The sequence below is a fragment of the Sturnira hondurensis genome, unplaced genomic scaffold, assembly GCF_014824575.4.
Source record: "Sturnira hondurensis isolate 20B ecotype Veracruz unplaced genomic scaffold, ASM1482457v3 Scaffold0018728, whole genome shotgun sequence".
NCBI lineage: Eukaryota > Metazoa > Chordata > Mammalia > Chiroptera > Phyllostomidae > Sturnira > Sturnira hondurensis.
Genome location: NW_028091359.1, coordinates 15,373,780 through 15,400,785, shown reverse-complemented (window position 1 = coordinate 15,400,785; position 27,006 = coordinate 15,373,780). Strand labels below are relative to the sequence as shown.

At 39.0% G+C, this 27,006-nt stretch overlaps 3 protein-coding genes across 7 annotated transcripts in view; 1 reads left to right on the top strand and 2 right to left on the bottom strand.

The window, feature by feature from the left end:
• NF1 (neurofibromin 1) overlaps positions 1–27,006 on the top strand; it is a 233,814-nt gene that overhangs the window by 164,540 nt on the left and 42,268 nt on the right. For all 4 annotated transcript variants that reach the window (XM_037069749.1, XM_037069751.1, XM_037069750.1 and 1 more), the window contains 2 exons: positions 22,467–22,899; positions 23,491–23,831. In XM_037069749.1, coding sequence (XP_036925644.1) covers positions 22,467–22,899; positions 23,491–23,831 — 774 coding nt within the window. The remainder of the gene's footprint in view (positions 1–22,466; positions 22,900–23,490; positions 23,832–27,006) is intronic.
• On the bottom strand, positions 1,711–10,838 carry EVI2B (ecotropic viral integration site 2B). Of its 2 annotated transcripts, XM_037069753.1 has the most exons (3): positions 10,705–10,838; positions 7,284–7,357; positions 1,711–3,415 (listed from the first exon to the last, which is right to left on the bottom strand). In XM_037069753.1, the coding sequence occupies exon 3, from the start codon at positions 3,390–3,392 to the stop codon at positions 2,058–2,060; it is 1,335 nt and encodes a 444-aa protein (XP_036925648.1). In that variant the 5' UTR covers positions 3,393–3,415; positions 7,284–7,357; positions 10,705–10,838; the 3' UTR covers positions 1,711–2,057. The 2 variants fall into 2 exon arrangements, with proteins under 2 accessions (XP_036925648.1, XP_036925647.1); XM_037069752.1 differs by lacking the exon at positions 7,284–7,357.
• On the bottom strand, positions 13,525–18,334 carry EVI2A (ecotropic viral integration site 2A). Its single transcript, XM_037069755.1, has 2 exons — positions 18,022–18,334; positions 13,525–14,868 (listed from the first exon to the last, which is right to left on the bottom strand). Exon 2 carries the CDS (start codon positions 14,845–14,847, stop codon positions 14,122–14,124), a length of 726 nt encoding a protein of 241 aa, XP_036925650.1. The 5' UTR covers positions 14,848–14,868; positions 18,022–18,334; the 3' UTR covers positions 13,525–14,121.

Sequence of the window (27,006 nt, the reverse complement as noted above, 5' to 3'; positions counted from 1 at the left end):
GGAGAGAAATGTCAATGTATGGTTGCCTCTTGTGAGTCCCCTGCTGGGAACTGGCCTGCAATCCAGGCATGTGCCCTGACTGGGAATCGATCCGCGATCTTGTGGTTTGCAGGCCCGTGCTTAATCCACTGAGCTACATATGGGCTGAAAGAAACTTTTTAATGTGGAAGACAGAGGAGAACCAACATGGTATGAGAGTAAACATTATGCTTATTCAGGAAAAATAAGCAGCTCAAGAAAGTATTTCTGCAGATAAATAGTTTTAATGCTCAGTAAGGGATGGTTTAAAAGACTTAAAGAGAAACTGTCCAAAAGTCTGCTAGTTTTTATTGAAGATGAAACTTAATTTTTTGAACACCATACTATGAATAAATACTATATTTTTTTCAGAAAAACTCCAGAAGTACTAGAGGTTACAGCTTCACCAGTAAGGCACCACACTTCATTCTAAGTGACTGTTTCCCACAGGAGTTAGGGTGGGGGAAGGAGGAAGAACTCGGGCTTGTGAAGCAGAGGGGCCCTACTGCAGGCGTACTGCACAAGTGCAGGCCACTGAGCACTTGACACCTCGACTTTGACAAAGAGCAGTGCATCCCTACTCTGATAACTCAGATTTATCACTTGTCAGGTGATGGATAAAAGATTAAATTCTGGGACCTGGCTGGGTAGTTCAGTTGGTTAGAGCATCATCCCCAATATGCCAAGGTCGTGGGTTCAATTCCAGGCCAGGGCACACACAAGAAGCAACCAGTGAATGCATAAATAAGTGAACAACAAATCAATGTTTCTCTCTCTCTCTCTCAAATAAATTTTTAAAAAATGAAATTCTGCATAAGAAAGATAGTTAAAGAATTTCTGGTGTTTAAATGTAAAGTATGAGTTTCATGAAAGTTGAGAACCATCTGCATTTCAGTACAATCTGTTTTTCTTAGAGAAATCGTCCAAATTTGAAATGAAGCCACAGGAGGTTTTTTTGTTTTTGTTTTTTGTTTTTTTAATTTTTCTTAGTAGAATTTCATGTCGTTTGGGTCCTTAAGGTGTGTCAGGAGGCTGGTTTCAAAACTTTGGCTCCTCTAAGAAGACAGGAAAATGTCTCCATTTTATGGTGCTTGCTCATGTTTTTTTTTCAGAGTAAATGTCTCCAACCCAGCCCCCAACTTTGATATTTTAATATGTTTTGCAAATGAAAACATATTTAAATGCTAAAAGGAACGTTCTCTCCTTTGAAATAGAGAAAGATTCCAGTGAAAGCTGGAAGGAAATTTCTTTATTTCCTTTTATAAAATGCATGTCCCTATTTACAAACATACATTTTAATCACTCATCCTATGAATTTAGAATATTCATTAGAGGTATTAATTTAAAACTAGGTATTAATTTAAAACTGTTTAAAACTTTGAGTATGACCCTGGCTGATGTGGCTCAGTGGATTAAGTGCTGGCCTGCAGACTAGGGGGTCGCCAGTTCAATTCTCAGAGCACATGCCTGGGTTGTAGGCTAGATCCTCAGTTGGTGCTGTGTGAGAGGCAACCACACATTGGTGTTTCTCTCTCTCTTTCTCTCTCTCTTTCTCCCTTCCCCTACCTCTAAAAAATAAATAAATAAAATCTTTTTAAAATAAATAAATAGAACTTGGAGTATGTATTTAATTTTTCATTTCCTCCACCTCAGACTTTGAAATGGAAAAATAAAATTTTATTTATTCAAGGTAACTTGTTACATAGCTTTCCAGGAAAAAAAAATCTATTGAGTGATACTAAGTATACATAGATTCTTTCCAAAATGGTTAAGTTATTGACACATATACATACCATCCACATATGTAAAATATACTCTACATTAAAGTTATATGCTATAGCCAGTAAATCACTGTTGTATATATTTTTAAAAAATAAGTTTCACCGTGCCCATGGGCTTTGAGCAGATTTTGGATAGCTCCTGAATAAAAATAAAAATTGGCTACCAGTTGCCATTTAATATATTTCATCATATGAAGACAAATGAAAGAGAGTCCTTTGAAAAGGATTGAAAATCATCTAAAAAGCAAGCAGTAATATCTATGACAGTTCTTCCGGTGGGGGTGGCAGGGATTCATTGAGATCTTGATCAACATTAGGAAAAATTGAGATCTCCTGACATTGGATCTCATTGTTGGAATCTTCCAGGGTTTTCATAAAATCTTCCGGTGGTAGGGGCAAGTTAAGCGAGTCAGGGGGAGGTGGAAATGACGGTTTCAACTCAGAATTATGTTCTTCACAAATTTGATCAATGCAGTCCAGAGATGGGGGGAGACTGGTGGACTCGTTGGGGAGAGGAGATGAAATTGTCGTTGCGGGTTTATCAGATTGGTTTCCCTCCTCTCCTTCCAAATCAAGGAGCTGAGGAGGCGGCGGAGGCAGGTCCACGTCATCTGAAGAAGAAACAGCAGTGCCGATTGTTGACCCACCAGCACTCTCCTCCGATGTGCCATTTACTTGATCTTTTATTTTCTCTGTTTGGGAGTTGTTGGAATCTTCAATGTTTTCACTTGATTCAAACAACTTAATTTCTAAGTCATCCGCTAAAAGTGTGTTTTTGTTTGGTCTCCAGGCCATAAGTGAAATAATTGATGTACGTTTTGTGGGTGCCTCGTTTTCTCTGATGTTATCCAAACACATATCAGGGGTTTCACCATCAGCAAATGGAGACCTGCCTGCCCAGTTTTGATCATTTAAAACTGGTTTTCTCAGGCATTTGCATAGTACAATCATGACTGTAGCTACCAACAGAGAAACCAGAAATACACCAACTATTATGGCAACTACGTAATTGTAATCAGTTTTATGTGGGGTTTGTGTGATCCTGGTATCTCCTGTGATGAATCCTGGTGTAATCCCAGGTGGCCTTTCATCAGCTGCTGGTGTTGGTTGTATGGATGGAGTTTCCATAGTCAGTGGTACTGGTTTTCTAGAAGAAGGGCGGACAGATGGCGGTTGTTGAGTGGAAGCAGAGACAGGTGGTTGTGGGTGCCTGGCAGAAGTATGGGCAAATGTTGATAGTTGTCTGCCAGAAGTGAACACAGGTTGTGTTGTTTGCTGAGAGGAGGTATTGGCCGCTGGTGTTGGTTGCCCTGTGGTGTTATAGGCAGGTGGTTGTCCAGCAGGAGTTTGTGCTGCTGGTTTTCCAAAAGTGGTAACTGCTGTTGGTTGTCCAGCAGAAACTTTGGCAGTTGGTGTTGGTTGACCCAAAGGGTTCTCTGTTGGGTTTTGAGAATTAGCCAAGACATAGGACGCTGATGAGCTAAGTAAAGTAGACTGTGGCTGCTTCTCTGTTGTAATTGCTTTTATCGGTGAGAAAAATGTATTGTTCAGGTGTCCGCAAAACAAGATGAAGATGAAATATTTGGGATCCATTTCAGATTGTTTCCTTTTTACCACTGGTTTTATAATAAAAAAAAAAGACAATTAGGTCTCATTTGGTGTCTGGCATAAAGTAGGTAGCTACCTGATAAGTATTTATTATTCCTAATTTGGACTTGATATACTAAAAGCTAGTGTTATAAATGACTTTTGAATATGCTGTAACTTACCGTACAACATTTGAACCTTACAGACAGTGTTCTCTCTTAACTCTTTCAGGAGATCTGTACTTGGCCCTGCTGCCCCGCCCCTCCCCTCCAGCTTTATTACATTACAATCCTTCATTTCACAGCCATACTTCTCAAATACATAGGCTCTGTGTCAGTTCCATGTACTCTCTACTTTTTCCCTCTTTAGGACGTGAAGTCTGTTGATCCTGCTGCCTTGAAGGACACCAGAAACCATTATTTTATCCAAAGATATTTCCTTTCTGTTTTTCCCCCTCTTGACCATATTTGATGCTACTGACTATTCCCTCACCACTTACCTCTCAAAGAGTTCTTTGTAGTAGTCTTCCTTTTGTATTAATCTCACTAGATCCTGTTTTTCTCTTGCCTCCTAAATATTAGTACTTGTTATTCAGTCCTCATCTTACCTATTTTTCTCTGATTCTGAATCTGTAAGCTTTCAGTTCTCACCTTTATGCTAGAGCTCCCAAACCTATACATCCAGCCCAAATCTCCTTAATTCTAGTTCTATTTGTATGACTTCTTGGTGGATATTTCCATGTATACATCCTACTATCAACAAACTCAGCATTTAAAACAGAAGTCAGCCCTGGCCAGCATGGCTTAGTTGGTCAGAGCATCATCCCATAAACTGAAAGGTTGTGAGTTTGATTCCCGGTTAGGGCACATGCCTAGGTTGTAGGTTTGGTCCCCAGTTGGAATGTGTATGAGATGTAGCTGATTGATGTTTCTCTCTGACATCAATGTTTCTCTTTCTCCCTACCTCTCTCTCTAAAATCAATAAGCATGTCCTTGGATGAGGATTAAAAACAAAAATAACAGACTTCATTTTTGTCTCAGAACTGACTCTTCTCCCAACTTCTCTATTTTTAATAGTACTGCCTATATGCACTTCTTATGCACAGAGTCTATATCATATAAGTGATCTTTGCAATATCATTTGTGTTTAGTACTATATCTTTGTGTTAGGACCTCATATTTTTTAAGGATCTGTTCAACTCAGAGTCTGCAGCACAAAATCCTAAAGTAAGCTTTGAATCTGGATGGGCCTGTCTCACCAGATGGTCAAGTAGTCCTGCTGCTGCTGCTTGACCGTCATCCACTTCATTTAGTTATTTATTCATTTATTTATAAACATCATCTTTGTGTCAGGCCCTGTTCTAGGTTTAGAAGATACCAAAAAAAAAGATTCCAGTTGTAGAAACAAACTAGTAATAATATAATAAGTTGATGGGTTTGTTCACAAAGGTATGCAGGAGACACACAGAGGAACTAATCTAGTCAGGGAGGGCTTTGGGGAAAGTTTCTCAGCTGGAACTGAATCTTAAAAGGTCTGTAATTAAGCAAATAAAGTGCTCCAGCAAGGGGGACAACAGATAGGCACGGGAACAGAAGGTGTGTGTGTAGATGGTAGGCAGCTGGGGCTTCTAGTGGGATATGGTAGATGTCAAACATGAGTTAGTTAAGCTCCAGTTTTACTTCCATCACCTAATTTCCTATCTAACCATGAGAACTAGTCACTTAATCTCTCCTTTTCTCAGCAGTCTTATCTCTAAAGTAGGGAACCATACTAATATAGTTTTCAGCCCTGTGTGTAATACTCTTGCTTCACACATCATTAAAGAGTGGTAACTGCTCAGTTATTTTTCTGCTGTAGGGAAAGGAAAAGCCCACTGTTAGATCCTGGTGTATGTGTTTAGAAACTGATTTTTCTATGATTTGTAGGCCAGTTGGAGAGAGATCTGATGTTTTGTGCAAGGTACAGTAAAAGGAAAAAAGGAGCTCCCTCACCTTTTGCAAATAGATTTTCAGTACATGAGTTTTCTTTGCTTACTCTTCTGCTACTTGGTACACAATAATAACAGATTACCCTAGGGAAAATGTATGATTTTTTTTCTTGTACAGTCTATTTTTTCTAATACTTCAAGCCTAAATTTAAAAATATTTAATTTTCTTCTTTAGCTGTGGCTGGTGTGGCTCAGTGGATTGAGTGCTGGCCTGCAAACTGAAGGGTCGCTGGTTCAATTCCCAATCAGGGCGCATGCCTAGTTTGCGGAGCCATGTTCCCTGGTAGTGGGTGTACAAGAGGCAACTGATTGATGTATGACTCATACATCCATGTTTCTCTCCCTCTCTTTCTCCCTCCCATCCCCTCTTTCCAGAAACACATAAAATCTTTAAAAATATATATTAAAAATTACTACTTCTTTAAACTGTCCTGCACACTGCTGATGAATTAATCTTCTTAAAAGCACCTCTAATCAGGTTACTTCATAGTAACCTTGAGAGTTCCCCATTGCTGTCAACAGTTCTGAACTGAATTTTCTTTCTTCCGGCTTGAAAACTGGTACCAGTGCGTATCTCTTAACTGAAATTTCTCATTCAGCTAAATGTACCTCTTACATACTTTGTTAACACACACTTTATTTCCTGATCAAACACTTCTAATTATGCTGTTTTTCACCTGCTTAGAGTGTGTGCTTTTTTTCCCAGACCCATTCTTTTGCCTGCTCTGACTGCCTGTATGAACCGGTCCTTAGCTTCCCAACCTCAGCTTCCAGACCCCTTCTGAAACTAAGGTCTCTGTGACTGGCCACAGCCCAGAGAAATGAGTCATTCCCCCGAGTTCCCTAGTTGTTGTTGTCTTTATGGTTCTTTAGATGACTCTTCATGTATATACTTCACTTATACTTCCAATTTTTAAATAATTGTGTTTATTTTTTATTACTTTTCACAATTTGTTTTTATTATCCTTACTTCCTCAACCAAGATTAAAAAGAACCTTGAAGAAGGCAGAAAGAAACAAAGAAAAATATGGACCTAGAACATACTATGTGCTGTTCTATTCCAGGTGTTTTATATACTTTATTTTATTTAACCTTTAAATGACTATGTGAAAGATAGAAGAATTGTTAATTTACAGATAAAGAGACAAATTCAAATGTGTTACGCAATTTGCCCAATATTACGTCTCTGTTAGTGGCAGACTGGTAGTTGTAGCCAAGATCATCTGATTTCAAAGCATATGCTCTTTCTGCTCCCCTGAACTGCAGTATGTTTTTGTATTTTGATTCTTTTACAACAAGGTGCCTCATATGTTAGGGGCACAGTAAAGTTTGTTCCATTTCATTTCACTTTTTCAATATTTATTAATACTTCTTTCAGAATGTAAACAGAGAAGGTGAGATCCAAGTTATTAAATTCTGTGTGTTATCCATTTTCCAAAAGGTTTAGTAATGAAAAAATTAGAAACTCTTGGCATACGTATGGGGATTTGAATCACTTCCAGATGGTTATCATTTATCCATTTCCTACCTGCTGTTCTTAGAGATTTCCACCCCACCTGCCAAGAAAAGGCCTCATCAACAAGTGTTATTCTTCAAGGTTGCCCTTTGGTTTTTAAAAAATGCCATTCAAAGCAATAGAGATGCAGACTATGAATTGTCTTCAGCCAAAAATGTTCTTTTGTGACTTTGCTTAAAATAAAAAAAAAAGCCCACATGGTTCCTCTTCTCAATCAGCTAAAAAAAGGGGGGGCGGGGTGGCATTAGGGAAGGAAAGAGCCCAAACAGGAACATAATTATAAATCCAGTTTAGTTTGTAAAATCAAATTTGATAGGTTCATGTCAGTAAATGATTTTTTTTACTTATCATGTAAGCTTTGCAACCATATTAAAACCAAATTCTAGTTTTTTACCTGTCTTACCCCCTTTTTCACGCTTTGATTAGTGGTCTACCCTCCTGGAGTCTGCTACGTCAGAATGCTTGAATCTGTGACAGGTAGAATTCTACAGCAATTCAGAAAAGGGTTAGCAGGATTTTTTAAAAAGAATAAATGGGGGTATAATAGTAAAGAAACTGACATTTTTCTAGCTCAGAGACAGTGAGGCCAGTGTTATTACCAGTGTGGAAATCTATTTAATGTATGTACAGCGTCCTGCGCAAGTAATGCCATTGAGTGTGGTTGGTAGTGTATGTGAATGTCTCCCATGTGATGGCCAACAATTTGAACATTTCACCTAAAATGTCATATTGTGTGCTTGAGTGTGATATTGTTATATTACAGAATTACATGCTTATGATTTTGTAAGAAAAGATTTTTTATAGTAAAGAGGGGTGTTATTTGTGCCAGACCCTGTATTATAAATAAATTATGTATACCTAAAGTATCCACATTGTTTCTGAAGAGATAGAAGGTAGAAAGAGCCATATGGGGCAGGGGAATAAAAAGGAGGAGAGAATGTCAAATAAGATGAAGAAAATGCAAAGAAAAGAGAATGCAAAGGAATGTAAAATAACACAAAAGAGAAAAATAAGGCAAAAATTATAGTAGCTGCAAATATATAGAAAAGGGGAAGTCAACCGAATAAAGAAGGTATTGAAAAGAATAAGAGTTAAGTAAAAAGCCAAAGAAAAAGTAGTGGTTATGTCATTAGCAAAAGTTGGGGAAGAATATTAAAGTGGGCAGAATTAGAAGTCCGGGGAAAAGACTGTAGGTGAAAGAAGCAACCGCACAATGGTGCTCCCTGTTGCTGTATTTGTGGTACGGGGAGCCAGCAGGGGGCCTGTCTTCCCAAGATGAAGACTCGAATGACCCATCTTAAACTCACCTGTCTTTCAGGGCTTCATTAGTTGTCTCTCCCAGTCTGCTCTAAATATCCTTAAGATTCTTCCCCACCACACACACACACACACACACACACACACACCCCAGAATTACACCTAATCATGCTAAGGAATCTAAGCACATTCTATATAGCATTTTTCTAGTTCGCTGCTGAGGCAAATCCTAAATGTGTCTATTTTCACACAGTAATAATTTGCTCATTATTTTAGGTTGGCACTTCGAGTTTTAAATCTATGATTTTGGTCCTTTTCCTGAAATTTTAAAAATTTTTAAAAGAGCCCTGGCTGGTGTAGCTCAGTGGATTGAGCACGGGCCTGTGAACCACACGATAGTGGTTCGATTCCCAGTCAGGGCACATGCCTGGGTTGCAGGCCAGTTCCCAGTGGAGGACACATGAGAGGCAACCACACATTGATATTTCTCTCCCTCTCTCCTTCCCTTCCCCTCTCTCTGAAAATAAATAAATAAATAAATTTAAAATTTTTTTAAAGAATAAAAAATGTGAGTTTTAACTCAGCATGTTAAAGTGCAGTTACAGTAAAGCAGGAGTCCCATATATTAGACATATGCTCATAAATATAATGCATAAGTACATAAATGGTGCAGCATTTAAAATTAACGCTGTTAAGTTGGACATAATAAGAAATATGCCTTGTATTTTTTAAGGAAACAGATTTGGAGAGCATACCCTAGACAAAAAGGCAAATGTAGATAGCAGTATCAGAAATAGTATCTGAGTTTCAGTTAGTTTGATACAAGTTACAATGTAAATATAACATTAAAAATTAGTATTAGTGTATCTTGAACTAGTGAAGTTAGGCCATAACAGGAAAAATAAACAGCAATCCTGTATCTTGAGGAAGACAGAAAGGGAAATTAACCTTGAACTGTGTTAATGATAAGTATTTGATAGCCATCTTCTATCAATAATAATTTCCACCATTTCCTGAGTATCATCCCACTTTACTGAGCAAGGTGGTATTAGCTGCGTCTTGCAGAAAAAGATACTAAGACAACAGAGAAACTGGGTAATTCGCCAAAGTGTCACAGCTCTAAGTCGCAGCACCAATACAGAAACCACGTCAGTCTTGTACCAGAGCCCTTTCCTTCTATGACATGTCCCTCTATACAGGCTGCACTGGCTTTTATAGTAAAATTATGAAATAGAAATGCTTTATGAATAAAGGAGGTATGAACTCTCTGGGAACAGATATGTAAGTAACTTTTGGAGGTAGCTTTTTGTAAAGGGTAGGAAAAGAACTAGAAAACCGTTTTAGTCCTGTGACTCCATAAAAATAGTTATGGGAGTTTTGAATGATTAGCCTATAAGCTGTCACATTTGATGTGATTTTTAAAAATTGGACATTAAAAAAGAATTAGATTTATATTTAACAAATTTAAACTTATTCAGAATTCGTAATTTCCTTTTAAGTAGAATTGTATTGGAATTAGTTGAAAAACACAAGTACTATTAAACTCTAAATTTAGGACTGACCCTTTAAAAGTACATTGCCAAGTCTTGTCTAATATTTCTAATTTCTGTAGTAATTATGGAGAAGAAATTCAAAGTGGACTTACATAAGGGAAAGTCGTAAGTATTTATGAAGTGTTGATATAGGTTATTGTTCACTAAGAATTTATTATTCCATGATGTTATAAATCTGTGTAAACTCTCTGTAATTTTTATTTTGAAGATATTTACTTTGTAATTTCCCAGTTTACTCACTGAGTAGACACCTTTTATGCCTATTAGCAATTTTCTGTTATTTACTCTGGGTGTTTTTTTCTGTATCTATTTTATACTGTTTACTAAAGGCTCAGATAATGTGACATAAATATGTAGATGATATGATTATATACCTATATTTTATCATAACAGTTTTGTCTTAATGAACTTAAAAATGAGTGGTATTTTTATGTCATCACTATTACTTAAATATAAAGTCCTATTTATATAAAAAAGCATATATAATGATGGTAATCAAGTACCTCATCTAATCTCCATTGGCTTCTTTTTAAATTAAGTGAAGGTGACTATTCTTACTATGGAAACTGAAGGGGATTTAAAAATAAAGATAATTCAAATCTATGGATTATATCATGAATAGGAAAATTATAGGAAGCAAATCAAAATTTTTAACAGTGGTATTTTGGGGTTGTAAGGTCAGTCCTATCTCATGGATTTTAGTTTAATTTCTAGCCCTTAGCTTTATTGGCCATGGCTGTAGTTTCTTTTAATTATGGAACTAAGGTTAACAGACCCAGGTGAAATTTTAGACTACACATAAACTTAGGTGAAAGTTTTTCTCCAGGCCAAGCTCAGCACTGAGTGTTTTTTAATTCCATGCAACAAAAATCACAAAATCTGTTATAAACAGCTTTAGATTACCAGAGTTTAAGTTTAAAGCATTAATGTCATTTTAGTTTCAAATATATATATTTTAAATAAAACAAAGATCAAGCCAGATCGCCTATATGAAAGTTTTCTTACCTCAGCTGTTAACTTCTTTTGCAGGATGCTAAATTCTTGTTCTAACTGGACATTTTGGTGATTTGGCTAAGAAAGCAAAGGGGTGGTTCAGTTTAGATTTAAAATGGTCCTCTAGCGAACTGAAATGGTTTCTGTTGAAAAAGAGGAAGTTTATCAATAGTTGGTTCCGGAAGTGCAATAAGCCACAAAAATGACTAAGAAATGACTTTAACAGAGCTTATGTTGAAACACAATTTGGAACTATATGATTTGAGTGCTTTTAATTAATGTTTGTAAGTAAACACTTGAGGCTCTCTAGTAATGTGATTAGGTATATAATTTAAATATTTAGAATAGAGCCTTGGAGAGCAAATTGTATGTTCTGAGAAACTGTCAGTTGGGTAATTACTCATAGTGAGATTTCTTTCCTAAGAAGTGAGTGAAGTGTTTATTCTGTTTACTTGTGGCCTTAGGCAAGCTGCAGCACTTTTGAAGCACCATTTCCTCCTCTGGAGGAACATTTTTCTTACTGAATTGTTGGGAGGATTAAATAAGATAACATCTACAACTGTCTCACAGTAGGTAGCAGTAAATGTTGATGTTATTTTCTCCAACGTAATTTAGGCAAAGCCCAGGTAAAAATACAATTCTTTTTTTGACTGAATACTTTGCTAAATGATTTTTGAGTTCAAGTCCACAACTCTTTGATTATCCACAAAGTAGGTACGTCTAAGTGGAAAAATAAATTTTGGAATTATTTCTTTAAATAACTGAGCAAAATGTATTGAAGAGTATGAGTCAGTCTGAATAAAAATTTCTTTGGCCAAGTCACCTAGCCTCTTGCCTCATCTGAAAAATTGAGGTTATAATTTCTAATTTATATATTTATTATGGGATTAAATACATGTAAAGTGCCCAGCATAGTGTGTGTTATAGAAGCAAACAGTAAGTATTAAATCATGTTCTGCTTTCCCCTGGTCACTGAAGCAGAACACAAATTATTAAGACCCAGTTCTTAACTGCAAGATACTCATAACTTAGAATAAAAAAAAGTTTTTTTTAAAGAGTTGTACTATAAAGCATAACGTACTTTAGCAAAGAAAGCAAAAATACTATAAATGTTTAAAATTCCTAAATTAAGTGTGTTGTTTTTTACCCATTCCCATGGGTAAAAAACAAAAATGCCTTTGTTCAAAAATAACCTTTAAAATTTGAACTCAAAACTTATCTTAACCTATCATTTTTTAAAATTGTTAAGTTTGGAAAGGAACTAGTTCTGGTTGTTCACGAGCTGTCGTTGGATGGCGTCATTCTGAAGGTGCAGGGTTAACAGCCAAGGTCGTGAGTGATGGATTTTCAGTAACCCCGCAGTAGAGGCTTTCTTGTGTTGTGAGAAAGTATTTGACCTGTATGTTGAGTATGAAAGAAGTAGTTGCCTAGTTAACTTCTTATTTTTAAAAAACACTAAATTATTTTAATTTTCTCTAAGTATTTATATGTGATACTTGATTCAAGGAGCGCTTTCTATTATGATTATTTATTCCAGTACACAATGTCAAACAGGGGCTCTGCCCAGTTTCATTTCCAGTCTTGTCCCTTTTACCCCTGAGAAGACAGCCTCCTGGCACCATGCTCGGCATCGGTATTCGCTTGCTCCTTTTTACTTCGTTGCCGTTTAGATTATGTGGAATAATATGGTTATGATTTACTACTTAGGACATGAATATTTTGACAAATGGTACTAAATTGATAATAAAATTGATGCTCTAATTTTTCTTTTCATTTTAAGATGTAACATAGATATTTGGGGGCATGGAACTTATAAAAAGTTAATTTGATGACGAAGAGCAGTATCATCACCTAGGGAGTTATGCAGCAATCTCCAGTGCCTGGAGCTCACCCATTCTAGTTGAATCAGGAGAGGGTGGGAGTTAGGCATTGGGGAGTTTTTAAAACGTGTCAGGTGACTCTGATACACAACCAGGATGAGAATTGCTAACCTAGAAGGAAGAGTAAGATTGTGGTCAGATTTGGAAAAAATAATATGAAATGTTTTCTTAAGTGGCTAGCATATTGTCCAAAATAAATGCTCAGTAGGAATGTGATTTTTTAAAATGTGACCTGGTGTTTAATTAGAATACCTTGTGTCAATTTCAGTAAATAGTTGGAAAGTCACACCAACTTCTGTAATATACAGGCTCCGGCACAAATAACACTTCTTTTTTAATTACAAAATAATAAGCACGTAATTTGTAACACAACAATATCACACTCAAGCATGCCATATGACATTTTAGGTGAAATGTTTGAATCAAAACTATAAATTATTACATCCATAATATTACATTACCAACTGCACTCAAGCAGGCATTAACTTCTGTCAGACCCTGTATTTAATTGAAGATAGAAGTGTTGACTTACTTTAAGTAAGTCATTATTTTACTTGAACCCACTTTTTAAAAGGTTAAACATTTACCTGCAGTATCCGGTTTTCCAAATTAGAACACACACATACACACTCACACACTCACACACATGCCTTTCCTTTGCTCATACCCCACTGATGGTTAAAAAAAATGAAATTGATCATGTATTAGGCCATTTGGCATCCTTAAAGTTCAAAAATTAATTAACTCTTGGAGTTTGCTCTAAGTAGTCCAAAGAGCAGTGTTTATAGAGCAAAGGGTGCCACCCTGAAACGGTGAGGTGTGCTTCGCCCTGGTGCTCAGTCCGCCGTCGCCGCTGCAGAGCTCTTCCGTCTCCGCCACCTGCTGCTTCTCACTGGTCTTTGCCTGCGTTCCCTCGGACAATGAAGTGAATGCAGATAGACACAGTCAGCTCTATTCTGACAAGTCTTAATTTATTATACAAAATTAAAAGTTTTAGTTAAATATTCATAGTAGAAAAACTCATGTGTGTGTCATATGTAAAGATGAAAACATCTAGCATAAAATTAGCTGTGTTGATATAAGAGCTGGTATGGGTTTTGTCACATTCAACGGAAAGGTACCATTAAACTATACAGTCCAACTCTGTGCATTAGGAATTTGACTTCTGTTAGATGTTAAAGCATTTACTTGCCTCTGAGGACACACTGAAACTCTTCAAAGTTCCCTTATATTCAGACAAAGATCACCTAACTACTAGAGTTGGCAAGAAATGTTTAATTGTCCCTTTCTACCTCTGCTAGTTCCTTCAACTTATTTGTAAAAACTTGCCTAAATTTTTGGTTGTTTTATTGCTTGCTTTTTAAAATATTCAGTGTCGGAACAGAAGTGCACAACTTAAATAATAAAGTAAGCAGGCATACCTCTCCCATTTCCACCTGCTTACGTCTAAATTGCAAGGCCTGCGATGTCAAATTTTAGGCCATCAGACCGATGTGTTGGCATTAAATAGCAAAGTGACTTTGTTTTTACTCCGTAAAGTTTCTCATTGTTACTTTGCGTTTTCTTCACAGAAGCACCTGTTAGTAAGTTTTTCAGTTCCTCCTTCATGTCTTTTTTCCCTTGGTGCCGTGAGCACTCCACTAGATTGCATCATCAGGTTGGGCCCTGTGAGCTGTGTTGCTCTTTTCCAAGTGTCTGAGTCAGCAGGCCATAGACCACTGCTTGCTAGAAAATCTCCATTGCTTCTAGGCTGACGTTTGCTTACTTGTTTTGATCGTCTGAGAGATGAGACTTTATTTGCCAGAACCACTGTTGATAGACATAGAAGGGTACAGATAAGAAAAAGCACTGCAATTATAATTACGCAAACTAACATAGCCATTTTGTTGTTGTTTTCCTCACAGACGTCTTTTTTGAAAATTTCACTGTGACTTTCGCTTGTATTTTCAATGTTTTGTGATGTTGGAGAGCTGTTCCTCTGAACAGAAGGTGTATGAAACTCCAGGCTGGATATAGGAGTTAAAGATGCGATGTGAGATGATGTTGCTCTTTCAGGCATGTTTGTAGAATTACTTTTTTTATCTACTTTAGGAGTTGTTGAGTTCGTGTTAATGCTTTGATTTTGGTTTCTGCCGTTCTTACTCTGAATATCTGGGCCCCAGACAGTAGTATTGGTAGCCCACAGATGGGTATAGTTTGCCTTTGTTCCAGGAGACAAGGAAAAAACTGTTGTCATCAGAAAGGCCAGGTGTAGGTAATGTTGTATGTGTTTCATGTCCGAGAGTATACGGGTAACCTGTTGGGACAGAAATATATTTTGTTAATTTGTGGAGGAACAGTGGTTGCAGATTCGGGTGCTCGTAGATGAAAGGTGGGCAGCCGGTGTGTTACAAGTGAACTGCGAGCCTGTGCCTCACATTTGCAGTCCTGTTTGAATTCCTTCTCAGCCGATTTTTTTCTCTCCGGCTACATATAAAGAAACAGTTTAATTTTGTTATTCTTTTAAATGTTAGAAGTTAGCATTACAGATATCTATTAGTTATTATAGACTGAATACTCTGGTTTTATATAGTTTTCTCTCAAACATGCTAGGCTTCAGTTTTGAGTCAGGTACTTCTGCTTTTACTTTTTTGATTCCCTTTCTTGCCCATTTAAGGATCTTTTTGCAGAAACTCCCCACCTTCTAATAGATGTGTCATCAATCTCTATAGTAAAGGAAGAATGTGGCCTTGAGCATTTCACTTTATGTATGAAAATAAAATGGAAGTAGCTTTTTTCTTCTGGACAGGAAAGGGGAAGTACAGTAGCAACCGAAAGAAAATAAACTTCAAATAGGAATTCAAGGTGGTGGGTTTTTTTCCTTTTTGGGTATTTATCTTGAAGTCTTGAATGAAGCTAATACTTAGAAATATATCCCCATTACTTGTGAAAGCAATTTTATGATGTTGGTTCTCCCTTTTTACCTCTATGTCCCCTGACTTACTTTGGCTTTCTGAAAGCGAGGGCCAAAGGCATGCCAGTTTTATCAAGCTGAAGATCTGGCATTAAAAAGAAAATGAGGCAGAATTCTTCCGAATAATCTTAAAAGTTCAACAAGAGTTACTGACTTTTTTATATTATTTATGCCTAGCTTTTTTTCCCTATGAATATATTTTTTANTTATGATGTTGGTTCTCCCTTTTTACCTCTATGTCCCCTGACTTACTTTGGCTTTCTGAAAGCGAGGGCCAAAGGCATGCCAGTTTTATCAAGCTGAAGATCTGGCATTAAAAAGAAAATGAGGCAGAATTCTTCCGAATAATCTTAAAAGTTCAACAAGAGTTACTGACTTTTTTTATATTATTTATGCCTAGCTTTTTTTCCCTATGAATATATTTTTTAATCCTCACCCAAGGATATGTTTGCTGATTTTGGGGAAGAGAGGAAGGGGGGAGGGGGGAGAGAGAATCAATTGGTTGCCTCTTGGGTGCATCCAGGCTGGGAATCACACCCACAACCTTTTGGTGTCTAGCACAATGCTCCAACCAAATGAGCCACTCACCCAGGGCTCTGTGAATATTTTCATGTAATTAAAAATAAATAAATTATACAAACAAAATAGAGAGCTAGGTAGAGGTCAGGCTGACAGCTGGGGGTGTGGGAAGCAGGAAAAGAACCGAGAAAGAACACATGGACGTGGACAACAGTGTAGTGATTGAGGGTTGGAGGGGGTTGGGTGGAGGTGGAAGAGGGTATAGGGGATAAATGGTGATGGAAAAAATTAAAAGAATAATAAATAAACAAAACAATGAAATGGGAAGAAATAGAGCGTCTGGATCATGGGGCTTTAGACTGAAGTGGGAAGTCAAGGCAGATGGTAAGTATCTCAGCATACAAATGAGAAAGTTGAACTTCAGTTTTGGCTCTGAGTTCCCTGGAAGCCAGTACAAAAAGGGATGGGTCTGTTCCTAATTCTCATTATTCATGATAGGATTGAAGATTTAAATACAACTGGCATATCTGTTTAGGTACTGGTAAACCAGAAAGATTTGTCACCATTATTGAGCTATCTCTTTTATAATAATATTTCAGTTTGTTGGAGCTACTTTTGTAAGACTATTTTATTACTGGCATTTTCAAAATGTATTATTTTTATTTTAATTGTTCAAGTACAGTTTTCTGCCATTTACCCCCATCCCAGCCTACCCCCCAGCCCTCCCCACCTCCCTCTCATCTCCACGCCCCCTTGTTATTGTCCATGTGTCCTTCATACTTGTTCCTTCGAACCCTTCCCCCCTTCCCCTGAAATTCCCTCCCCTCTCCCCTCTGGTCACTGCCAGCCTGTTCTCAATTTCAGTGTCTTTGGTTATATTTTGCTTGTTTGTTTGTTTTGTTGATTAGTTATTGTTAGCATTTATTTGAGGGAGCTAGAAGAAAAAACTTAAGTTATTCTCCTTTTTTAAATGCAGATTTTGATTCTGTAAGTCTAAGAGGTACCTGAGATTCATTTTCTCTGATCCACTCCCAAGCAACATAGATGCTACTTCTAGTCATACTTTTATGAGTTTCAAGGTTTTGTAAGGAATACTTATAAAAAGTAACATAATGATGCTACTGGAAGTTAACCTCTGAAATAATATATCCTATTAGTAGTAGGGAAAAACCTTTATTATGTGTTCTAGAATTAAGATTACTTTTTGGATTATGACCTTTGATAGTGAAAGCTATGATTTGATATATAACAGTGTTTAGCTTCAACTTTTAAGTTGAATGCCATAAATCTTTGGCTACTTTATGATTTTTTCACAAAGAGAAATATTTAAAATTGGGTTAGCAAGTAGTTTCTCTCCTTTTATACTAGACTGGCCTTGTGCATAGATGCTAAAATAAGTTAAAGTGGGTTATTCTTGTCACATTAGTTCATGAACAGTGTAGCGTGCGTCAGTGCCCATGCACATTTTAACAGTTCCTACCACGGGGCAGATAATGGGCCCGCTGTCACTTGTTCTCCGCAGATGCTCTGCCATCCCCAGATAAACAACTGCAGCAAGGGGGAACCAAGGGCTGTCTCTGCAGCCCCAGTGCATGCCGCCGAGGCTAGGTTATGGTATCAAAAGTTGTGGTTTAATCTCCAGTCATTTTTAATAAAATTTATAATGCCTAAGCATTAGTAATAAGAAATTCATTTGTTAAACTTTTTAATGCATAACCGAACTTTCCAGTTTGCTGTAGAGTTTAAACTCAGGTCCTTCCTAGTCCTAGTTTAAAACTCTATGTTGGTGATAAATCTTTACCATTTCTAACTTAAATTTTACCTCATGGGACAGGAAAAAAACAGCATACATTTCAGTTACTTACAATTGTACTTTGCTAGTAAGATTCTTAGGTACTATTTGTAGAACTTCCTCAAACACTAATCTGTACAAAGTTATAAGTGAAAAGGCATAAGAAAACCATATATATTACATACCTTACAAAATGGTTGGTCAAAATCTGATTATCACCTTATTTTAATAAGCCACTTCTTGTCCTGAGGCACAGCTTCCAAGTAATTTAAAGCAGGGCAGACTTGGAGAAATAGGAACGTTAAAGCAAATCTGCAGTAAAAAAGGACATGTGCAGCCAGCTTTCCACTGTTCAAACCAAACCACAGATGACACATTTCCTTTTCGCTGCAACTAAAGCACAAGTCACTGCGGCGGGGGGTAGGGTGGGGTGCTGGAACAGAGACTCCAACTTGTCTAGCTGGCCGCTGGCGTGACTGGAGGCTTTGTAGAGCAAATCCCCGCCTCCAGAGCAGGGAGGGCTTTCTGCTTGGTGTCTTTTGACCTTAAACTGATTATATATGCCCGGTGTAGCTTTTGAATGATATATTCATGTCATTCAAAAGAAGGTGAAATGGCATTTTTCCTGCAGCATTAAAATCATCTCTAAAAATTTTATTTGGATGCCACAGACTGATTGATAACATGAGTTTGGAGACCTCTGGGGTATTGGTTAATTGATAGAAACAAACTCACATCTCAAACCACGGAACTGCAGTGATTTGAGAAAGTACATAGTAAGTTTAGATTATATAGGACATAAAATGCTTTCGTGTGGTTTAGTAGGTCCTCTCCCTCCCTCTCTCCCTTCCCTCCCTTCCTTCCCCCTCTCTCTTCCTCCCCCCTCTCTCTTCCTTCCCCCTCTCTCTTCCTCCCCCTCTCTTTCTCCCCCTTCTCTCCCTCCCCCCCTCTTCCTCCCCCCTCCCTTCCTCCCCCCTCCCTTCCTCCCCCCTCTCTCTTCCTCCCCCCTCTCTCTTCCTCCCCCCTCTCTCTTCCTTCCCCCTCTCCCTTCCTTTCCCCTCTCCCTTCCTTCCCCCTCTCTTTCTCCCCCTCCCTCCCCTCCTCTACCCTTTGAATGTCCTTTCATCACCATCATCAGTGAATCTAAAATGGATCTCATTTTTCTCTCAAAAGTGGTGGTCCCTCATGATCTCTTTCTTTTTGTTTGTGATAACAGCGTTCTGTGTGATCTCAGAGGCTTGATGTACAGCAAGTTCTTTTAATTCAAGTTCTTTCTTATAGCCCTGACCAGACCTAAGATAATGTTGATCCTTTCTTTATATCCTTGGATCAGTTTCTTAGTACAGTCTTGTGCCACATGACAGACTACATATATGATGGTGATCTCATAAGATTATATAATGGAGCTGATACATTTCTGTCACCTAGTAACCATGGTGACACAATAGCACAACACACAACTCACACATTTGTCGTGATGCCTATAAATAAACTTATGGCACTGCCAGTCATACAAAAGTATAGCTTACACAGTTACAGTATTGGGCTCCTCCATCTAGCTTTTCGACAGTGCCCTCCAATGTTTGCAGAGATGAAGTTGTCTAACAGAGAGTTTCTCAGGACATACCCCCACGTCTTTATGTGGTGCGTGGCTGTATTTTAGATCCTTGCGAGGCCATACCTAAGCTACTGCCATACCTTTTTACTAGTTATGACCCCTGTGTATATCTTGTATATATTACTTCCTTTGATCATACCACCCCTTTCTCTCAAGAAAGTAGTTGAGTAACTCCTTAATACCAGCTCCTTGACTCTTATAGCAGCGATTCAGAAATGCTCATGCACATAAATATTAGATGAGAGTTGTTTTAAAATAGTGAAAATTGCCCTTGCTGGGTGTAGTTCAGTGGATTGAGCGCGGGCCTGTGAACCAGAGGATCGCGGTTCGATTCCCAGTCAGGGCACATGCCTGGGTTGCAGGCCAGTTCCCAGCAGGGGACCCACAAGAGGCAACCATACATTGGTGTTTCTCTTCCTCTCTCCTTCCCTTCCCCTCTAAAGCATTCCCCTCTATCTGCCCTAAAGATAAATAAATAAAATATTTTAAAAAATTAAAATTAAAATTAAATAGTGAAAATTGCTGGGCCCCACTGTCCATACTGTTTATATGCACTAGTGGGCCTGGACTGGACCTGGGAACTGCAGTTTGGTCAAGCACCACACCAGTTCTCATGCTGGTGCTGTACAGAGCATGCTCGGAGGGGTCCTGAGCTCCTTAGTTGAACAGTTGTGGTCCCTTCACAATTTAGCTGTTATGTATTTTTGCAGCTTTATCTGTTAAAACTTGTCTGTGTGAATCCTCCATTCTCACTAAACTAGCTGACTGTTGCCTCAACACACCTAATTACCTATTTCTTTTCCTCTTTACCTCTCTCCATGAGGCCCACCAGTCCCTCTTGTTGAGTTCGAAGTCCCTCCAACCCACTTCAGCTGTTCCTCCAAGTAGCATTCACGGACTGCCCGCCCAGTTTGTGCTGCTGTCTCCCCCTCCTGAACTTAACAGGAGGGTTTCTCCCCTGCAGTCCCTTTGATAAGTGATTATATCCCACCTTATATCTTTTCTTTGATCTTGAAATAGTTTCCTTTTATTTTAAAATCATTTCACATGTATATTTTTATCTTATTTCCTCCCAACAAAACTAACAACTCAGCCTAGGTGGTAGCTGTACTACCACAGCGCTCAACTAAAGAACTTTGGGCCCAAGTTCACGTAGGTTGTTTGACTGAAATTCTAGTGCTGTGTTTTTCAGGGCTTTCTGTGGGTCCTTACCTCGGCTGCTCACATCGCTTTGCATTATTTTTAGCGTAAACAACATACTCCCTAATATGGCTGCCTTAATCAAAAAATGGAACTGATTGGCTCATACACTTGCATAGTCCAGGAATAAATTTGATCCCAGGAGAGGCTTTATCTAGGACTCAGATGATGAAATGGCCAGGGTCCGTTTCTTTATTTTTTCACTCAGTACCTTCGGTTTTTAGGCACACTTCCCTTCATATCGCAAGGTAAGAGCTAACAACTGTCATGGCTCTGTGTTCTCTTGCTTATAAGCATCAGGAAAGTACATGCAGTACAATTCCTAGCAGCTTGCATTGCCATGTCTGAATGGGGCCTCTTTGGCTCTGGTTGTCCTAATTTGAGTCATGAGATCGTTACTGAACCATTGTCTCTGGTCAAGGTAGAGTAAATGGATTCACTAAAGCCATTTAGCTCCAAGTGGGTCATTCCCAACCAAACAGTTTACCTGAGAAGTGTGGTAGACATGGAGGCCACTAACCAATGTCCACTGCTGTCCTCCTGTGATAGACAAGTTTGTTGTTACTGTCATTGCTCAGCATTTTGAATATTTTTTAATGTTGTGGACAGCAAGCTCTGCCTGGTTTCAGGAATTGTAACTCTACCCCCTGTGGCTAAGGATGAGTCAGTGACCTTTAGAATGCAAGCCGCAGGAGACAAAGCTTGTCTCTGGTAGCAAATGCTGCCTCAGTTTCCTCCCTGCCCCCAAAGCACGGTCGGAAGTCATTGGCGGGTAAGACCCCTCAGTGGAGGAGCAACCTAGGCCAAACACAATCACTTGGGAGGCCATCATGGATGGACTCAGAGGCTGCAACAAAGAGCAATGGACTCTCGCCCCCCTGGCTTTGACAAAGCCCGAGTCCCCATGTTCTCTGGGAGAAGCGCTTCCTGGCTCTAATCCCCTTAAGCCTGAATACCTGTTGGGAGGGGTGCAGTTCCTTGCCTTCCTAGGCATGTCCTGGGGAAAAATCTGGTATCACAAAAAATTCCTGATAAACCTGTGAAATCTGCTCTGCTAAGAGTGCTTTTATTCATGTGTTAAGGGTTCAAGCAGGAAACTCTAAAACTCTTTTCCTGACAGACTCTGACTCAGACTAAGCCCTCAGATTTCTTTGAAATGTTATCTACTGTTTGATCCTTGCAGCCCTGTATTCCTGTGTATTACAACCTAATAAAAGCCCTTGGAGGAAGGGGCTCAACGCCTTTTCCCCCTGAGAAACTGGCCACTGCTCACAGCCTTTTTCCTCTAGGAAACTGGCCACCTCTCCTCCCCAAGCAGATCATTTCTCAGTCATGTTTACTCTCATCCGTGGCAGCTGGGGGAACTTATGAGGAAAGTCGCCTCCACATTTTTAAGATTTTTAATTCATTTATCTTTAGAGGGGAGAGAGGGAGAGAAATATCAATGTATGGTTTCCTCTTGTGTGTCCCCTGCTGGGAACTGGCCTGCAACCCAGGCATGTGCCCTGACTGGGAATTGAACCGTGGTTGTTCGGTTTGCAGGCCTGAGCTCAATCCACTGAACTACACCAGCCAGGGCTGCTCAGAGTTTTTGAATTGAAGATTCATCTCCTCTGTTTTACTTCTCAATGTCTAAAGAACAACCAATTACAAAAAAAGGATCCAGACTTTGTATAATTGTTTTGTGTTATTGATAGTTTTCTCTAGACAACTAATTGGAACATAGAGAAATAAAATAGATTAGTAGGATCTGTATATCTATTCAGAACTCTGTTGACAAACTGTTCCTTTTTCTTTTGTCATCTTCCTTAGGTTCAAAACTGGTCAGATCAACGGTGATTTGCTAATATATCACGTCTTGCTGACTTTAAAGCCATATTATGCAAAGCCATATGAAATTGTAGTGGACCTTACCCATACTGGGCCTAGCAATCGCTTTAAAACGGACTTCCTCTCTAAGTGGTTTGTTGTTTTTCCTGGCTTTGCTTATGACAATGTCTCTGCAGTTTACATCTATAACTGTAACTCCTGGGTCAGGGAGTATACCAAGTATCACGAGCGGCTGCTGACTGGCCTCAAAGGCAGCAAAAGGCTCGTTTTCATAGACTGCCCTGGGAAACTGGCTGAGCACATAGAACACGAACAACAGAAACTACCCGCTGCCACCCTGGCTTTAGAAGAGGACCTGAAGGTGTTCCACAATGCTCTCAGACTAGCTCACAAAGACACCAAGGTTTCTATTAAAGTAAGTTTTACTCTGTGGTAGGCTCATTGCCTTCCTTGACTAACCAGACTGTTGACTGGCCTTCCTAAGTGTCCCCGTGGTAGTGTATCAAATGTAAAGTAAGTCCAGAGGGAGAAAAATTAAGCTTTCTATTCTCATGGAGGTCCTATGGGTCATATGAGATGTATACACTTAATTATATTCTAGCTTGGGTTGGAGGCAGAAGAGTGTAGCAAACAGAGGGCAGTTTGCCACATAGCGGTCAGATGGCAGGGCTGTGTGCAAAGTGGAAAGTATCTAGTGAGAATTCTGATTTTTACATGATTTTTGCAGTGAGCAACATATATCTTCAGGATAAAATCAGTATTTGTCTGAAGGATTCTGGGCTTTTTTAAAAAACAAAATTAATTTTTTGTGATGTTTTCAGTCTTTTGAGAGCATTAATCACAGTAATTATTGAACCCATTTGAATATATAATCATAATAACCCTCCCTTAAAAGGCAAACAGTATTTCAGTTGGTTGCTTGGTCAGTTGGTTTTGGCACCTGTTACAATTCAACATAATGGAATTTAATTCTTCTTCATCCCACCCTCTCACCATCACTGTCCAGGTTGGTTCTACTGCTGTTCAGGTAACCTCAGCAGAGCGAACAAAAGTCCTGGGCCAGTCAGTCTTTCTGAATGATATCTATTATGCTTCGGAAATTGAAGAAATCTGCCTGGTGGATGAGAACCAGTTCACCTTAACCATCGCAAACCAGGGCACACCACTCACCTTCATGCACCAGGAGTGCGATGCCATTGTCCAGTCTATCATTCACATCCGGACTCGCTGGGAGCTGTCGCAGCCTGATTCCATCCCCCAGCATACCAAGATTCGGCCAAAAGATGTCCCTGGGACACTGCTCAATATCGCATTACTCAATTTAGGCAGTTCAGATCCAAGTTTACGGTAAGTTTTTTTAAAAATTCACTTCAACTTTATGCAGGGTTTGTGGCTTTTAAAATGAGACCATTTAATAAGCTTTTAAAGCAGCCTGTCTACCCCAATACTGTAAATTGGAAGGTATGTTATGTTGGTTAACCAGTGTGACCTCATCAAGTTGTGGGGTATTCACATGGACTATAGAATTCAAAATAGGATGAGTCACACTAAACCAATGTGTTGTTTGTCCAGGAAACTTTCATCTGAAACAGACAGCATAGCAGTTTTTGAGGTTTTTTTCCAAAATACCTTTTTTTTTTAAAGTCTACTCTTAAATTGAGTTTCTCCTTCTCTGAGTCCTCTAAGTTTTCCCCTGTTCAAGAGTATATCACTGTTAAGCTTCCTCACAGTTAAATTAGATTATCATTGTTTTACAGGGGAAGGCTTAGTGTTCAATAACTCAATAATATTATTGCATACTTCCCATCTATGAGACTTTAAGAAAATTCTGGGAAAAAGTCTTAAGATAAATATAGCTGTCATCTGAGCAGAGATCATTGGTTCTGTTTAGGCCTAATAATCTGAGCAGAAATCGGAGAGGGGCATGGTCTGTGGAGCCAGTAGATCTGGGTTAGGTCCAGGTCTGCTCTGTGTGGCTTCAGGTAGAGTCCCGAAGTTCTGAGCTCAGGTTTCCTCATTTCTAAAGTAAAGGTGACGGTGCTGTCTCCACAGATTTACAGGTATTCAGTAAGTAGTGTGTGTTGTAGTAGAGCACTTAGCACATAGTTTTTGCTTAGTAAATGTTAGTACCCCAAGTTCCCTACCCGCCACTCCCATGTGTCTTTGTACTCTTTCCTGCTTTTGCCCTTCTTCATTTCATGTTAGAATCATTTTTTTTCTCCCAAGTGCCTTGAGACTATTAAGATTTTTACAGATATAAATTCTTAGCTTCAGAAAAACCTTCCCTAGGATATAACATAGTCCGGGTTTTATAAGTGGGCCTTTTAGAATTACAGATCTCCTTTATTTAAAAGGAAAAAAATCAGGATTTCTCTTTTTTAGTATTAGCATTAGTGTATCTTGAACTAGTGAAGTTAGGCCATAACAGGAAAAATAAACAGTATTTGTATTGATTATGCTATTACAGTTGTCCCATTTCCCCCCTTCATTCCCCTCCACCCTGCACACCCCCCCATTTGCCCCTTTAGTTCGTGTCCATGCGTCATAAGTTCTTTAGCTTCTACATTTCCCACACTACTCTTGCCCTCCCCCTATTTTCTACCTACCGTCTATGCTACTTATTTTATGTACCTTCTCCCCCTCCTTCCTCCTCCCACTCCCCTGTTGCTAACCCTCCATGTGATCTCCATTTCTATGGTTCTGCTCCTGATCTAGCTGTCTTCTTAGTTTGCTTTTGTTTTAGGCGTGGTTGTTAATAACTGTGAGTTTGCTGTCCTTTCACTGTTTGTATTTTTTATCTTCTTTTTCTTAGATAAGTCCCTTTAACATTTCATGTAATAAGGGCTTGGTGATGATGAACTCCTTGAAATTGACCTTATCTGAGAAGCACTTTATCTGCCCTTCCATTCTAAATGAAAGCTTTGCAGGATAGAGCAATCTTAGATGTAGGTCTTTGGATTTCTTGACTTGGAATACTTCTTTCCAGCCCCTTCTGGCTTGTAAGGTCTCTTTTGAGAAATCCACTGACAGTCTGATGGGCACTCCTTTGTAGGTGACTGTCCCCTTATCTCTTGCTGTTTCTGGGATACTCTCCTTCATTTTAATCTTGGCTAATGTAATTATGATGTGCCTTGGTGTGTTGGTCCTTGGGTCCACCTTCTTTGGGACTCTCTGAGCTTCTTGGACTTCCTGGAAGTCTATTTCCTTTGCCAAATTGGGGAAGTTCTCCTTTATTATTTGTTCAAATAAGTTTTCCACTTGTTGCGGTTCCTCTTCCCTTTCTGGTACCCCTATAATTTGGATGTTGGAATGTTTAAAGATGTCCTGGAGGTTCCTAAGCCTCTCCTCATTTTTTTGAATTCTTGTTTCTTCATTTTTTTCTGTTTGGTCATTTTTATCTTCGTTCTGATCCACTCCATTGATTTGAGTCCCAGTTTCCTTCCCATCACTGTTGGTTCCCTGTGCATTTCCCTTCATTTCACTTAGTGTAGCCTTCATTTGTTCATCTAATTTGCGACAAAAATCAACCAATTCTGTGAGCATCGATCACCAGTATTTTGAACTGTGCATCTGATAAGTTGGCTATCTCTTGGTCACTTAGAAGTATTGGCTCTGGGGCTTTGAGCTGTTCTTCAGCTTGAACCATAATGTTTTGGTCTGTTTGCACTTTTTATGTATGAGGAGCAGAGGTTTATGTGTTCACCAGGGCAGGTCTACCCAGTCACTGGATTGTGACTGGGGGCAGGATCAGAGAGGGAGCAATGGCGTTTGTTGGGCTCTCTCTCATATTTCAGTCCCCTCTGCCACTTCCCACAAGCAAACTGGACCCTTCTGGTGCTGGTTCCCGGGTGTATAGGCTTGTGTACGGTCCAGGACCCTGTGGGTCTCTCCAAAAAACTCTCCTGTGGGGCTGGGAGCCTCTCCCGGCACCTCAACCCCTGAAAGTTTTTCCAATTGTTGCTTTTAGGCTTTTATTCCTGTTGCTTAGGGCCCTGGGTAGCCCGGTCTGTCTCACTGCCCATTTTTTTTTTTTTTTTTTTTTGCCTGGTTTATCTATGTGTGAATGTGTGTCTGTGGTCAGCCAGCCACCTTGAGAGCCTTACTGGGTTTGCTCCTTTGTCTGGCACCCACCCGGGTTGCTAATCACTGTCTCTTCCTGCCGGGACCCTTCTCTGCCAGCCACTGACTCCGCCCCTCTTACCAGTCTGGATGAATGGTTTGTTGTTGTTGGACTTCAGTACAGTTCAATTTCCTGTCTGTTTTGGTTGTGTTTTGTTTCTAAATCTTTGTTGTTCTTAAATTTGGTTGTGCGAGGAGGTACAGTGTTTCCACCGACACCTCCATCTTGTCCAGAAGTTGTGATTTCTTTACCTGGATGGGTCTCATGGGATTCGTGAACTCTCAGAAATTATACACAAAATTTTTTGTATTCTTTACTTTTATTGTTTTAGAGGAATCTGACACCTTTCCCCAAGTTGAGGGACTCCAGTTCCTTACAGCTGTTGAAATAATACAGAGTCAA

Coding starts and splice junctions, on each gene's coding strand:
- EVI2B (XM_037069753.1), bottom strand. CDS start 3,392: ATGGATCCCAAATATTTCATCTTCATCTTGTTTTGCGGACACCTGAAC.
- EVI2A (XM_037069755.1), bottom strand. CDS start 14,847: ATGAAACACATACAACATTACCTACACCTGGCCTTTCTGATGACAACA.